Source organism: Barbus barbus (genome assembly GCF_936440315.1).
Source record: "Barbus barbus genome assembly, chromosome: 46".
In the NCBI taxonomy this organism is placed as follows: domain Eukaryota; kingdom Metazoa; phylum Chordata; class Actinopteri; order Cypriniformes; family Cyprinidae; genus Barbus; species Barbus barbus.
In genome coordinates this window covers 21,816,722-21,833,533 of record NC_136724.1, presented here as the reverse complement: position 1 = coordinate 21,833,533, position 16,812 = coordinate 21,816,722, and the positions used below count along the sequence as shown (strand labels likewise).

Sequence of the window (16,812 nt, the reverse complement as noted above, 5' to 3'; positions counted from 1 at the left end):
CAGAATGAGAGTCCAAACAGTTGATAAAAACATCACAATAATCCTCAAGTAATTCACACCACTCCAGTCCAATTAACATATTGTGAAGCAAAATGCTTCACAATATCTTGAGAGAACAAGAGATGGACTTTTTTACTTGTGCATTATTGTGATGTTCTTATCAGCTCTTTGGACTCTCATTCTGACGGCACCCATTCACTGCAGAGGATCCATTTGTGAGCGAGTGATGTAATGCTAAATTTCTCCAAATCTGTTCCCATAAGGAAACAAACGCATCTACATCCTGGATGGCCTGAGGGTGAGTAAACTATCAGCAAATTTTCATTTTCGGGTGAACTATTCCTTTAAGATGTAGAAAATCACACAAATACAAAGCTACTGAAAAACCGAAAGAAAAAAAATAATAATTTGAGACAAACACAGTTAAAACTCTTCTACACACACAGATCTCAAGATGAAGTTGCATGCACTGAACACCAGCTGTGCAATGTATCTTCTCAGGGGTGAAAAAGTCCAGTCCCAGAGAAAACACACAGGTGCTAATTACAATTAATGATAACACAGTGTTTAACCTGAAATACGAAGACACTGGAGATCACACTTGCGTATTAACACTATATGTGGCCAATTAACTTTCTAGATCTAGCAGGAATGGAATAGTCCACCCCAGATACATTTTGGATAAATTTAAAATATAATAAGCTACTACATTATCACCGATAAAGGAAACTTATTGATTAAAACTGAGAACAGTAGAAAGCTGGGGAAGGTTTACCTGTGGATGGCTGGTAAAAGTTAAGCATGTACTGTAAGAATTCAGTTAACAGATAATTCATTCAACTATAATAATGTAAGCGCAGTCATTTATTGTCAGGTGGCGTCAAATATGAGAAAATGAAACAGCTGAACATTGAGATTATGCCTGAGCCACTAACAATATCTATGATTTTGTACATTTTAGTTCAGGTAAGAAGCAATATATCTGTCAAAATTCACCTTTGTGTTGGGTTTACACAGTCGAATATAATCTGGGTGAATGAGTGCATTTCAATGACAGTTTTCAGTTAATATGCAAACACAAATTCAAAATGTACACACGCACCATAAACAAACACTCATTTACATACACTGTCAAATGTCAACATAACACAGTCTTTAAAGAACAATCAACATACATAAAGAGAAAGGCAGAGGTGAGTTTAATGGGCATTCGCTCATGTAGATACACATTTGTACAGATCTTGTACAGCCTAGAAGCTTTGCATTAACAGGTGAAGCTAGTTAAATCTAGCTAGCGGTGTAGGAGTCTCTACAACAACACTGTAGCCTAAATTATCCTCATAGAGGGCTCTTGCTTTTTTAATATAAACATGGTCGATGTGTTTCAGTGACCTGACAGTGTTGTATAGGGCACAGCTACATAGTATACACAAGAAAAAAAAAAAATCAGTTCTTAAAAGTTATTTTTTAACATTTGAAACATCTGCATACTACAAGAACAGCACAATATTAATTTTAACATCAACTCACAAATGGAGGAAAGACATTATTATTATTTTTTTTATCTAGAGAATGAATTTTCTCAAGTAGCTAATTACTAGAAATCCATAATTAATGGAGACTAATCAGTTTTAGAGGAAGAAAGTCTCTGGTTTCACAGTGTACGAGGAGGCCTGGCGTCCTGCTACATGTTTGTTAAAATACAATCATTTTAACAAGGATTGGTGCCGGTGTCGTGCAGGATTCAATCCCACAATTATAGTGTATTTAAATAATTTTTTGTGTGGATTTTGCATTGATATAATACTGTTTCTTGCTGTTCCGGCACCTAATTGTTTTTTTATTTTTTTATTCAAACTATTCAGACTGTCCTACTAATATATACTACCATTCAAAAGTTGGGAGTCAGTAAGATTTTTTAATGTTTGTGAGGTCACCAAGGCTGCATTTATTTGATCAAAAATACAGTAAAAATAAGAAATATTATTGCAATTTAAAATAACTGTTTTCTATTTGAATATATTTTAAAATGTAATTTATTTCTGTGATGTAAAGCTGAATTTTCAGCATCATTACTCCAGTCTTCAGAGTCACATGATCCTTCACTGTTTTGAAGCTAAAGAAATATTTCGTATTATTAGCAATGAAAATATATAATTATTAACGTGATACATTTTTTTAGGATCCTTTGATGAATAGAAAGTGAAAAAAAACAGCAATTATTTAAAATAGATAACTTTGGTTACTGTCACTTTTGAGCAATTGTTACTGAATAAAATTATTATTTCGTAAAAAAAACATGTTTGAATGGTAGTTTATATTTGATTAACTTTAGATACTTTTTTCATATCCTTTGTCTTCGTCAGAAAATGCTTTTTTCTTAACTGGCTCATTCTAAATTGCCAGACTTTGGTTATTATAGAAACTGTACCAATCCTGAATTGGAAAATGCAATCACTTTGGAGGATTGAATCTTGCACAGTGCCGGGTACATTGCAGGATCCAGGTTTGCATGATCGAGGAGCCATGTTTAAAACAAAATGACTCCTTACTGACATATTTACTGTCTCGGCAGTGGGTTGTTCTCCATTGGGAAACTAAATCACATTTAATGATTAAGAACTAGATAACATACAGTTCCCTATATACTACAACTTTGCAATTATTGCAATGTTATTTTCTTTTATTAATGATTCTGGAAGCACTCGGTCACATCGACCTGAACACATATATATACTGTATATTTTTTGTCTATTTCTATTTATCCAAAAAGAAACACAGTAACACTTACGTATATATCATATACAAATTAAACTGTTGTGTAATGTTTTTGAAAACAAAAACAATTTGTCTTTGAAAAACATTCAAAATATAATTAAAAAACAACAGCAGGACACTAACATTGACAAGACAAACAAGAAATGCTCTTAAAATCATCACATCCATTTTCATCAAAATTGTCTTGCACATACATTTATAACACCACATGTGCGTACGTTTGCAGCATTATGAATTAGGATGGAATATTGCACATTTTGCATATATATGTGTGAGTGAATACGTTTTTTTCTTTTTTGGAGCATCATCTTAAAAATCTGACACTAACACATCACAAACACAGTGTACAATGGTAAACAAAGGAAAATATTTCCATCAAATGTTCTTTTTGTTGCTCCTCGTGTACAGTTTTTGGATTGCAAGTCTTTGCTCAGAGGTGGGCGAAATTTGGCAACATGTTATAATGGACAAAACACAGTATGCATATGATTAAACAAATAAACAATGATGATGGCCATGTGCAAAATAAAATAAATGGTCATGGAGACTGTATTATTAAAGCTCAAATAATCAATTTGCCAGATTCTCCCATTCAATTTTGATTCAATAGTTTTGCAATTAAACTAAATTATAAGACAAATGCAAACAAAGTGTGATGCGTTTAATTTTTAACCCCTATTTGCCGAGTAATGATTGCTTATGTACATTATTCTTGCATTAAACATTCTGCCGTTTTCTACAGTCCAGATTTGCATGTATTCACAGTAATATTCATCTTAATAAATGGAACACAAAATGAGTGTATTCGAAATGAAAATGCATTAATTTATCTGCCTTGAGCATCAAAATGATATGTTTAACATGTTGTCTGACCCAGAAAACATGGGGGGGAAACAAAGCACTTCCTTCCGTTCATAAACATATGTACAGTTGTTGACCTGGTTAACCTGCCAAGTCCAGTTCGTAACTAAGATGACCCGTGGCCATTGACAAACAGCTCCGTTTAGTGACGCGGTCAGTCATTGTTATTGCTATGATTGTGAGTGTGAGGATGTCCTGCCTTTCTCTCCTCCTTTCCTGAGTCGTTCTGTCACTCTTTCTGCTACAAAATAGAGGGAATGGGTGAGCGGCAGCGACGGAGGGGTCCCGGGGCCTCGTAAGGGTCATAGGGCGTGCTGGTGATGGGGGTCAAACGCAGGGAAGACCCCGCCATTCCTGATATGTTGTTCAGGCTGCGAGATTTCTCGTAACCCGTGGCTGGCAGATCGTTTTACCAAGTTTAATCGTTAGTGACAGATTAAATTAATTTTAAGATGTGTGTTTTTAGATTAAACAGCATGGACGATGGGTTGGGCGTTACATGTTCGGTTAATATATCGATGTGGCAGACGGAAAATGATTTATGGGTAAAGGAACAAAACGAATGGAAACGTGAAAAACGTAAAAGTAAGTATAAAGTGACACAAATGTGAAATTAAAAGTGAAGAGACATGTAAAAGACAGACGGACAGAAGACACACACAGGACAAGACAGGACAAAACAGGAAAATGAGAATTATGAAATTCATCATACATTGGTTTTCTAAAAAAAAAATTCACAACATAAAAACAGTTTTCCAGAAACAAATACTCCACACATAAACGTTCACACATTCCCACTGGTTGAAGAAAACACCAGCTGGATTGTTTTAGATTTTGGAAGTGGTAAAGCCGGGATTTGATGAAGTGTTTCAGTTAACCAGTGGTAGTTAAGCAGGGCAGTGTAGAGTAAGACTAGACAACAAATCAGACGGAAGTCTTTCTCGGCCAGACTGGAGGAGATTGTCGAGGAAACCACGGCAGCCTTTGTAAAGCATTTCAACTGATTCATGAGCGTGAAAAACATAAAAGCATTGTTAGTGGCAATTTATACATTTTTTTTCTTTGTACCAAAACCTAGTGAACTGCTAAGCTTACGACTCGACACATTAATAAGCACAAAAATATAAATGATTGGATAAAGTATTATTTTATTTTGTACTGATACATTTTCGAATAAATAAATAGATGTTATTGATTTATGCATGGCTTTTCCAAAGCTCAAGGTCTGTGATTTAAGCACATATCTTAAATATATTTAATAAATCTTATTCAGATAGATTTAGTAAATAATTAAATAAATTGAATTTATATAGTGCTTTACCAAAGCTCAAGGTCAGAAGATATCTTATCAATACATTTAGTAAATAAATAAATATATAAACATCTCGTGGTCTGAAATTTATATAATGCCTTTTCAAAGCACAAGGTCAAAAAATATAATGAGCAATAGTGGTATTAAACAGGCAATAAATAAATTTATATAGTGCTGTTCCAAAGGTAAAAGACAAAAATATATATTTTACAAAGAAAGATTTTGGTATTAAACAATCAATCAACCATCCAACCAGAAAAACAAATAGTTATTTAATTATAGGGCCATTCCAAAGCTCAATGTAAAAAAATCATAAACATAATAAAGTATGTAGGTGACTCACTAGGTTTTGGAACAGACTGATTGTTGCAGTAATTACTGGAGCAGTTCTCATCCAATCATTTCTGTACGATCATATTTCACCCTTAGATGCTGATTAATACACCGCAGTTGAGTAAGTGAACAGATATGCTCTCGTGGACCGCTGGCTGGTTTCTCTGACAACCTCCTGAACATCCTATTATACTTCACTTGACTGGGAGGTCATAAAGCCTGCATTTGTAAAACATAATCATGACAAAAACAGTCCTATAGCACTTCTGCTGCATTCACGTAGTGTCAGAATTACCGTAATTACGAGACAGCAACACAAAGTTACATTTTCACACTCATTGCACCAAAATGCCTACATATATGGGAATGCTGCTGATAGCAAAATATCTAAACATTACATGAATTCACATCTATATTCTTATGCAAAATATTAAGCAACTAATGGTAAGTTTTATTTATATAAAACCTGACCTAAAAGTTGTCAACGACAATAAAATATGCAAAAATGGTAATATATAGCTCCCTAGAAGCTCAGAATTACAGTAATCCTGATATAAATGACATTTGTAACATATACATTTTTTTTAGTGCTTATCAGTACAAAATAAATTCAGAATTATGTATGCTACATTGAGCTTTAGTAAGTTTAGTAGTCAGGATTATGTGACCAAACATTCAAGTGAAGTGACTAGCAGCGAATTTCAACCCACATATCAGACCCGTTTATCTGTCTCTCTCCCTGTTTCTCCCGATATGTGTGTGTTTATTTGGGAGAGGAAGAGGTGAATGTGGGAAGACTTTGCTGCACATTGACCACAGAAAAAAATACTCTGGAAACAAGGAAAGACAAGGAAAAAAAAAAAGACTTTTAAGGAAACTTTCCTCGCAAAGTAGGACAACAGCTTGAACGAACACACACACACACACACACACACACACACAGATGCATTCAGACAGAAATTTGCTGAGTCAGGTCTGATATAATATGCACCACACACACGGCTTCTCAATTTCCACATAAATGTGCAAACAATCACAACCAAACACATCACGTGCACACAAAATACTATAAAGTTGATGATACACAATTAATTTCTGTGTAACTAGTTTGTAAAGCCATTCTTTTGTAAAATGTTGCATTATGAACAATTCAATGCAACAAATGACGTTTTTTTATAAATTAGTAAGATATTTACGAATGATTCAATGCAACATATTAGTAAGAATGGTTTTATGGATAATTCAATTAATGCCAATCTGACAATTTGCATAAGTAATGTTTTGCAATCGATTTAAAGCAACAATGCAGCAAGAATGGTTTTATGAATGATTCAATGCCACAATTTAATAACAATGGTTTCACAAATTATTCAATTAAAAATGTTATACAAGAATGGTTTTACGAGTAATGCATGAATGCAAACACTTCTAGTTATGAATTCTATGTTCTGTGAGCAGTACATGTACAGAACCAGTTTGTTACACTACAAAATACACCTACTATTCACCACAAGGGGTGCCATAGCAAGATATAACATAACTGTCTTCTGCTACTGTCAGTTTTAGCTTCAAGATAGATAGATAGGTAGATAGATTTACAGACATTCCAAGATTGAGGTTTCTAACCACCACAGAACATGCATGAAGCATGCTTAATAATCCTGCACGCTTGTAATGCACTCGCCAATCATTCACATCCATATCTGCATACGTGTATAAAATACCCTTCTGGCCTAAAAGTGGAGTTTGTTTACAAGAATCCACTTGCATTAAAAACAAAACAGCAGCTTCCTGTTCATTAAAACCAGCAACCTACACCCAGCGCTCATATTAAAGTACAGCACGCTCACAGTCTGAGCACATACTACAGGTGTACTTCAGTAGCACACAACCTGTACTGTATCTGCCGGATTGGACAACAGAGCAACAAAAACAAACAGAGTGGATTCTTTTACCCCTCTGCCTGGTCAAGAGCGTGACTCAGACAGACACACGCCCTTTTTATTATGTTTGTCTAGTAAGAGCTTTTAAAACCATTCCTCAGGAGACAGAGCGCATTAGTGAGGGTGGAATAAGACAGGAAGAGTGAATATATTTCATGGGATTGATGGATGCTAGATGGAAGAAGGAGGGTGTTTGAGAGTGTAGCACCTCACAACACTAAAACAACGAGACGTTTGGATGACAGTGTAGTAAAAAGCAAACTGGCCAACCAAGCAAACATGCATACATTAAAAATGTCCAAATGAACTACAAATATTTTAAAGACAACATGAAATTAAAATGGAACGTGTTTACTTTATTAATAAATATACCTGCTCTTAACAATAGTTTTTAGTATAGATTTTTGTAAAAATTTTTGTATACTATATTATTGTAATTATAAATGTTTTTTAAATTTATGATGTAATAATATGATGTAATTTAGGTATAAACACCCACTTTTTATGATCCAAATGAATCCAGATTGACAAAATAAAGTCCCATTCTACATTATTTCCTATATCAAAACACCTTTTCACTCTATATCTTACATTATCAAATTAAATAAGTTGTGAATGACATCTCATGCTGTCTTTACGTTTCCTATTAATACATAAAATGGTCTACATAGCAAATTCCTACGTACAGTATACTGCATATTTATTCCTATACATTACAGCAAATTATGAAAATGCAACACAAATTAGAATAAATGTTTGAATTCCAACACCTTTATCATGTTAAATGCACACAATGCAACCAGCTCACATGCTAAAGAATGTGCTTTATACAGTAGTTTATCTTATATTACAATATTTTATAGTATTATCACGTTCAAAATGTCCAGTATGAGAGCAACAAGATTTGCATACCTACTGTGAACCAGGAAAACCTCATAAAGAAGTGTTTCCTGTTTGAACAATTTGTGAGGAACAATTTTAAAACAGTTGATGTACCTACCCACAGTCACGCATTAGAAACTCTGGCGCTGCATTGACGGCCTGGAGGCGAATGAAGGATGAGATGAGTGTTAGTCACACAGTGGAGAGAGTTAAAAAGAGAGTGAATGACATGAAAGAACAAAAAGGGGGTGTGCAAATATCAAAACTACATTTAGATGCCCTAATGTGATGGATAAATATCTTTAATATATGCCACAGTCCATGTGACCAGCAGTCTCAGTTATCAAGTAGCTAATGATAATGAAGATATCTCAGTATTTTCTCAGAGCGTAAGTTATAAACAAACGTTTTTCCAGTAATGCCAATCTGACGTTTGCGCAAAGCTCTTTCATGATGTTCCCAAATTGTTAACACAAAAACTATATGTTGTTCATGTAATGGTTTTTTTTTTTTTTTGGACGTTCGTCCAACAGTTTTTAAATGTTAATAGCCTACTAGTTTCAGAGAATATTCAAAAGTAACATTCTAATAGTGTTTGTGAAATGATAAAATGGAATGTTCACTTAATGTTCGTTTAACCAAGAAAAAACATTTTTAAAACATTAAAAAACTGGACGTTTTGTAAGTTCAAAGAACATTAAGAATTTTTTTTTTTATAACATTTAAAATGTTAGCAAAACGTGTTGTCTGAGACATTGAGGCAATAATTAGTTATCGTCTGGATTGAAAATATTGATTTTGGTTGAACTGATATACATTCTTAAATCCCAAGTCACAAATCACAGCAAGTTTTCCGCCTTTTTATGTCTGGTATAAATTAAAGTCTCGGCTTTCAAATTATGTGCGTTTATTACGAAATTCAAACAATAAATACAGATAGGCTAAATAAATGTGGCGTGAAAGACGTGCGTGGCTCGGTTCAAATGGTCGCGCGGAGCGAGTGAAATCATCTCTTCCTCTTTCGTTACAACACGAACTAAACATGAACATCAAAGGTACAATACAGACACGGTACAATTTAACGAAATGTATCATGTCGCGTGTAATCGCTCAATCAGTGTTTCAGCCGCAGAAAGACGTCAATAAAACAGCTCGTAAACAACATCACGTACCCTGTGTTACATTTACCTCAGAAAAACAATTCCGTAGCCATAGCTTGACATTATAGCTAGAAAAATAACTCTAGACAGGATTATTTTGCTAAATATGTGACCCTGGACCACAAAACCAGTCATAAGGGTCAATTTTTTTAAATTGACCCTTTTCAGCTGAATAAATAAGCTTTCCATTGATGTATGGTTTGTTAGGATCAGACAATATTTGGCCGAGATACAACTATTTGAAAATCTGGAATCTGGTGTAAAAAAAATAAAAATGTCCAAATGAAGTCCTTAGCAATGCATATTACATATATTTTGATATATTTACAGTAGGAAATTTATAAAATATATTCATGGAACATGAACTTTACTTAATATCCTAATGATTTTTGGTATAAAAGAAAAATCTATAATTTTGACCCATACAATGTATTTTTTGGCTATTGCTACAAATATACCCCAGCGACTTAAGACTGCTTTTGTGCTCCAGGGTCTCATATATGCACTGTTACATTCTCATTATATTTTTCTTAGCCTGTTCTTTAATACTTAATTTATGTTTGAATAAATCCGTCAAAAACAACTTTTATGTCAGGCAATTTAAAAGCTAGTAATGTTAAACTAAAAACGTAATATGTTGTACAGTATGTTTACCTCAGAAAAGCCATTCAGTGGCCTTGGCTAGATAGCTAGCTAGGAAAATAAGTCTAGAGAGGAGCATTTTACTAAGAATATATAAAAAAAGATAATATTAAAAAGTTATTATAATAACATTGTTAGTAAACAAACTGCCTTATGTGCCATTTAAATTTTTGTATACACATGAGTTGTTAATTTAAACCTTTAACATTATAGTAATGTACCAACTGACAGGGTTCCATGTATAGTTTACAGCATTAGTTGAGAGATTTTTTCCTTAAATAACATGTACTGTACCTGATATATCTTCAAATGAATTGATATTGAAACAGACTGAATCGAATTGCATGCTTGTGAATCAAAATCGAGTTGCGTCGAATCGAACAGAATCATAAAATTTGTGTCAGTACCCAGCCTTAGTTTATGCCATATACAGTGCCCTCCATAAGTATTGGAGCAGTAAAGACAAAATTACTCTGTTGGCTGTGGAGTCAAGACATTTGCAAATATGATTAAAAGATGAATATGAGAAAAAACTACAGAATGTCACATTTTATTATTAGCCGTTTCAACACATACATGTTTTACCAAATAAAAAGAACAGCACTTTTAGAGTTCATCCCACTCATTGATGTGAGCGTAAGTATTGGGACAGTTGAACATAAGGCAGATATAAAAGATTAAAAGCTATTATTTAGTTGCAGATCCCTTGCACACAATCACAGCAGTGAGTCTGTGACCCATAGACATCACCAGACTCTTGGTCTCATCCTTTGAAAGACATTTCCCAGCCTTGATTGCAGCCAATCCCAATTGTTGCTTGTTTTGGGGAGTTTCTGCCTTTACTCTCCTCTCCAGCTGGTGAAATTCATGTTCAATCAGATTTAAATCTGGAGATTGACTTGGGCAATCTAAGACTTTCCATTTCTTTGCTCTTATAAATTCCTTGACTGAACTGGCAGGGTGTTTTGGGTCATTGTCCTGATGCAATATGAAGCACTTCCCAATGAATCTGGTGTCATTTTCTTGAATATTGGTAGGCAAGATGGTTTTGTACTCTTCCAAATTCATTCAGCTGCTGTCGTCATACATTAAGTCATCAGTAAAGTTGAGAGGGCCTGTTCCAGAGACAGCCATGCATGCCCATGCCATGACACCACCTCCACCATGCTTTACAGATGAGGCTGTATGCTTGGGATCTTTTGCAGTTCCCTTTTTTCTCCACATTTTTGCTTTCCCATCACTTAGATAAAGGTTCATCTTTGTCTCATCGGTCCATAAACACAGTTCTAAAACTCTTCTGGCTCACCTTTGTGCTTTTTTGCAAACTCTAATCTTGCCTTTCTATTTTTGGTGCTGGTCAGAGGTTTGCATCTTGCTGTGTAGCATCTGTAATTCTGTGTCAAAGTCTCCTGAGGACAGTAGATTGTCAGAGCATCACCCCAGCTTTCTGGAAGTTGTTGGTGATTTTACAGACACGTCTTTTAGAGTTAATTTTCACAGCTTTTATGATTTGTCTGTCATCAACTACTGTTGTTTTCTCAGCCGATCAGGTCGTTGTTGGTTGCTGGTGGTTTCCAAACTCTTGATTTCTCCATGCCCTTTGTTTTTGCTATAGCTCTAATTGACTTCCTCTTTTCTTTTAGCATCCAAATTGATTGCTTTTCTTTCAGAGTCAGCTCCCTCATCTTCATCCTGGTTTGTGTGTGTCATCATCCAATGCAAGATTCAGAATACAGAAGTAATGGATATAACTGATACGACACATTCCCTGCTTTTAATATCTGAAGAATTAATGCAACAGGACACAGCTGATCACTTAGAAAGACCTGTGAGGCAACTGCTCCAATACTTATGCTCACATCAGATAGAGGGATGAACTCTAGAAGTGCTGAACTTCTTAGCTGGTAAAACATCTATGTGTTGAAACGACTAATAATAAAATTTGACATTCTGTAGTTTTGTCTCATATTCATCTTTTAATCATATTTGTAAATGTCTTGACTCCACAGCCAACAGAGCAATTTTGTCTTTACTGTTCCAATACTTTTGGAGGGCATTGTATGTTGCTATGAAGGTCCCATGTACAGCCTGCAATGAAAAGCTATTCCAGCTCGACCTGCTCCAGCAGTATGCCTGCTTATCGACCGCTGGGCTGTTAGAGATAGAGAGAGCTCACATTACCCACAATTAAGCTTTATTGATCGGCTTGTGACCAGAACACTGAACACCACAACTATGACGGGCTGCTCACTGCTGGAATCTGCTGTAACGGGAGAACAGATCCTCTGCACTGATACTGGACTGTGTTATCAAACTAGTTCTTAAACTTAAACAGTGCCACTTGTTAACCTTTAAGAAGACGGCACCATGCACAGTAATAGAGATGCTTGTATTTAGACAATAAATAGGTGGCCTGTAATGTTGTTTATGTTGAAAAGGGTTTCTAAATGACAAGTTGTGATATTTGCAGACGTGAAATGCACATTTGTAGTAGAAACACAAACATGCAACATTAATATCTACACACATAAACATGGAAGGAGTGTGTGTGTGTGTGTGTATGTGTGTGAGATTTGAAATTAGTTGAGTGATATAGTGAGAAGGCCTCTGTCATTTTAGTTTTTGAATGATCTATTACTAGACTTGTTAAATGCATCAATTTAACAATTATAATTTAATGTACTGATTTCAGAATTTTCAGAATTTCCAGCAAATGTAATTCTGACATGAACATGCTCCATTGTCCCTTTGTGTCTCCAGCATATTTTTTTTATATAATTACGAATCATACCAATTCAACTGAACCAAATTGTGAGTTAAATGCAGTTTTCATGATGTATTGCATCATTTAGAAAGGATCAGGGCAAATATTTACCCTTCTATTTGTAAAGCATAACCGGTTCACTATACACAGACTAAATATAGACCTTCATGCTGTTGCCTTGACGGAACTAGAGCACACCTGTTTAGTTTTGAAAAATGTTCTGCTCTCAAGGCATATCTCATATAGATTCTCACTTTGACCTTGTTATGCCAAATTAGGTTACAATTTGTGTGTATAAAATGGAAATATCAATAAGTTGAGAGATGGTTATGTACAAGACAACTGTGCTTTACATCTTCCTAAAAACGGAAAACAGTTTAAGGTGCTTCAATAATGATAAAATAAATCAATAAAGAGGTCATGTTAATTTTTTTTTTATTTGTTATGTATAAATGTTTTTTTTTTTGCAACAATTTTTTTGCATAAAAAAGGTTTTCGATACAAAAACTAATGCATGGTGATTGCTGACTGTCAAGTTCAATAGCAATTTGCTAGATTTGTTAAAATCAATATTAAAATAAAAAATAAAAATAAATATTTTTAAAGTTAAAAAAAAAAAAAAAAAAAAAATGAAAATTAAATATTGTATATGCAATTCATATATTATATGTAAAAGTTATTTTTATGAACTTTTGTAATCATTTTACATACAATGCAAATGCATGGTCATTGTCACTTTTTTTCTAGATTTATTCAAATAAAAATAAAATATTACAGATAAACAAATAAATATAGAACATTAAGGAAATTATTAAATAATAATAATAATAATAATGTTTAAAAAATACTAAATAAACTTAAAAATGGTCTTATATTAAAATATATTAAAACTGTTTTATCACAAAATATTTAATAATATTTGATTGTTTTATTTGATATGACCCCTTTATAATCAATACATGAGGTGTTTTATTTTTGTTTCTAGTGTCAAATAGAAATAACTGAAACTAATGTAGTTGTTCTACAGTCAAACTATAGATGTTTGCTTGTGAGCATAGGCCAGAAAAAGGGGCACTGATGAACTTCGACCAATTGAACACACACGACAATTGACCAGTTTGAACACACACATAAGACCATAAACATACAAGACAAACAAGAGTACATGGAGGAAGACAACAGGAGATAGAGAGACAGAGAAGAGAGAGAGAAAGAGAACTCACAATGGCTTACAGAGGTCCTTCACAGAGACTTCAGAAGTCTGATACTGACTTTGACTCTGAGCAAATAGCCTCATGCAAACAGCATTAGAGCAGGGCAGGTCGGTGCGCACACGCACACACACACACACACACACACACACACACACTCCTCTAAGAACAGTGAATAATAGCATTTAGGGATTATATTGCACGGGAAGAGATCACTTTAACACCCAGAGCAATATATGTGTGTGTGTGTGTGTCTGAAGGTTTTCACAGATGGCAAATGAAAACAGGAGTATATTTAGATCTTAAATCGACTCCCGTTGGCACAGTGAGCATCACACACAGCGTACGCTCGCTGTATCGTGCCCAATTAACAGTCTAATGTCCATCTGATGAGGCACTGCAGCTCTGTTCTAAACCCTAGTGCGCTGCCTTGCTGTCTACGTAGGCTACAAGCTTCTAAGGCAGCATCCAGCTGAAATGGAACCTCATACTGTAAGTGACTGATCTGAAATGCTCTCCATGGCCACTAACTTTGTTAATGGTTACTCACACGGCACACAAATAGGAGACTCGATGGATGCTTGCGTTTGATTTCCAACCAAGACTGACGTTAGCAGTTGCATAAATAACACTCAAATAATGGGTGAAAAAGTGCATTATAAATAGATAAAACCATTTTCTGATCGACTTCTTGGAAGAAAATCACAATGCATTATGTGATTATGTTTTTGTGAGGGTTACATATGATTAAGGCAGCATAATTAGGATGCTTGCTATGACTATATTTATAAATAATACAAATAATATATATATAAGAGGGGTTTTGGACAATATTGGCATGAATCCTTTTTAATTTGTGATAATTTTGCACTGATAAGGGACAACACAAACAATGAAAACATACTTTATTACATAAACAGTTTAAACATAGAAAAAACTTAAATTTTCGATTCATCAAAATATCCAGCATTAGCAGCTATTACAGCTCTGCATAATCTGGGCATCCCAGCTGTCAGTTCATTCAAACACTGACTTTGAATTGGCAATCAATTGTTGAAGCTGCAGTATTAAGGTGTGCTGAACCAAAAATCTTTGAAAAACCTGGGCCAAGTTTAAACCAGTAACCAGGCATCACAGCTGCCAAAGGGGCATGGCTGACTTTGACATGTATATATTGCCATTATTATGTTTTATTGCTGGTCTTCAATGATAATGTCAAGTTCCTTTAATGTATTTGCACCAAAAAATTATAAGGATTTATGCTGATATCGTCCAAAACCACACTTTGCCAGGGGTGTTTCCAAACTTTTGGAGGGCAGTGTGTATATATATATATATAAACTTACAATTTAAACCAAAATAAGTTTAAGCCGAAGCATTAAAACCTAAAACAACTAAAACAAAAATAAATTAAAGATAAATATAATAAAAAAAAAAAAAGTAAAAGTTGCGTCAAGAAAACGTGTCAAGTTGAATGTCATCATTATTAAAATATTTAACTAACAATAAGATTTTTTTTAAAATTTTGTAAAAAAAAAGTGTCTTCATATTAAAATTGACTTTTATATCAAAGGGTTTAGGAATATTTGATTCATAATATGTATAAATGTTTTTCAGAACAAGAAATATAGTTGATTTTTTAAATACAATAAAAAGGTACGGTGATCGCTGACTGTCAAGTTCAGTTTAAATTTTGCTCGACTTTCTACAATCAAAATTAAAATATGAAACAAAATAAATAAATATATAAACAAACAAAAAAATAATAAATGTTGCCTTGGCAAATAACTGAAATAAAATAAGTTTAAGTAACATACCAAAATGACTAAAACTAAAATAAAAATAAATTAAATCTAAATAGAAATACATAAAAAAGTAAAAAGTATTTTTTTTATAAATATATAAATAATAAAAAAAAAAATTGTAATAAAAAAAATATTTACAAAATTTACAGATATTTATTTCCTCAATAAATTACCTTACAATTAGAGAATATTATCCGTTTCATTTTAATTTCTAATGTCAGGTAAAAATGTGAAACTATGAAACTACTGTATCTGTTTTATATGGCCTATAATACAGTATATGTAGATGTTTGCTCTCTAGGTTTTTGTAACAGAGCTCAGATGGTAGTTTAGCTACAGACAGTTAAGAAGATGCTTTGGCCATATAGCAGAACTCACACACACACATATCCTCAACAGACACTGGATGTTTGTCATAATGTTATTTCTGTGTCTATAGGTGCTCTGGATGTTAAAGTGACTGAGAGCGACTGCCGTCCAGGAGACGATGCCTTGCTGAAGCCCAGGACAAATGCCGGGGGAACGTGGGCTCAGGTTTTACCACAGTTTGTTCTTACCTTCTCAACGTCAGTCTGTCCAATTATCCCAGTGTCTGTCTGTCAACCAGTCAGTCAGACGTCAGTTACACAGCACACACACACACACACACCTCAAAAACAAGAGCTAACACACACACCCACAGACCGTCGCACACATGTAGGAGTTTCCAGCTACGCTAGGAACTGAAGCAGGTTGAGGTCGTTTGAGCAGATTCATAGGACTGTGCCACACATAAACACTCTTTTCTCCATCTGCCTGTGGTTTTTCCCTCCCTGTTGCTTTTGAAAAGCTTCAAAGTGTCGCAATTTGCAGCAAAAAACACAAAATAGTTAGGCCTACATTTAAGCTTTGTGTGTTTGACCTGCAATATAAAATTTCCATCCAGATTCAACAAACATGCATATTTGTCAGTCATACATTAATGAAACTGGTAGGATTTTTGTAATAGTACTAATAAACTGAATATGTTTTAAATATACAATGACCAGGTTAAAAAACGTATTAATCAATAAATTAAAAGTGTTTTAATCTCATACATCTACAGCTAGAATAAATAAAAATGTTTTAACAATGAATTGATG

General features: G+C 34.1%; 1 protein-coding gene across 3 annotated transcripts in view; it reads right to left on the bottom strand.

Annotated features, from left to right (window-relative positions):
• Positions 1-16,812, bottom strand: part of LOC306864886 (voltage-gated potassium channel KCNC1-like) — a gene marked incomplete at its 3' end in the record, with an annotated part of 66,869 nt that overhangs the window by 5,059 nt on the left and 44,998 nt on the right. For 2 of the 3 annotated variants that reach the window (XM_079409163.1, XM_079409165.1), the window contains one exon: positions 3,881-4,035. The exons of the other annotated variant lie outside the window; for it this stretch is intronic. In XM_079409163.1, coding sequence (XP_079265289.1) covers positions 3,881-4,035 — 155 coding nt within the window. Of the gene's footprint in view, positions 1-3,880; positions 4,036-16,812 lie in introns of those variants that run through there. 3 annotated transcript variants of the gene reach the window in all.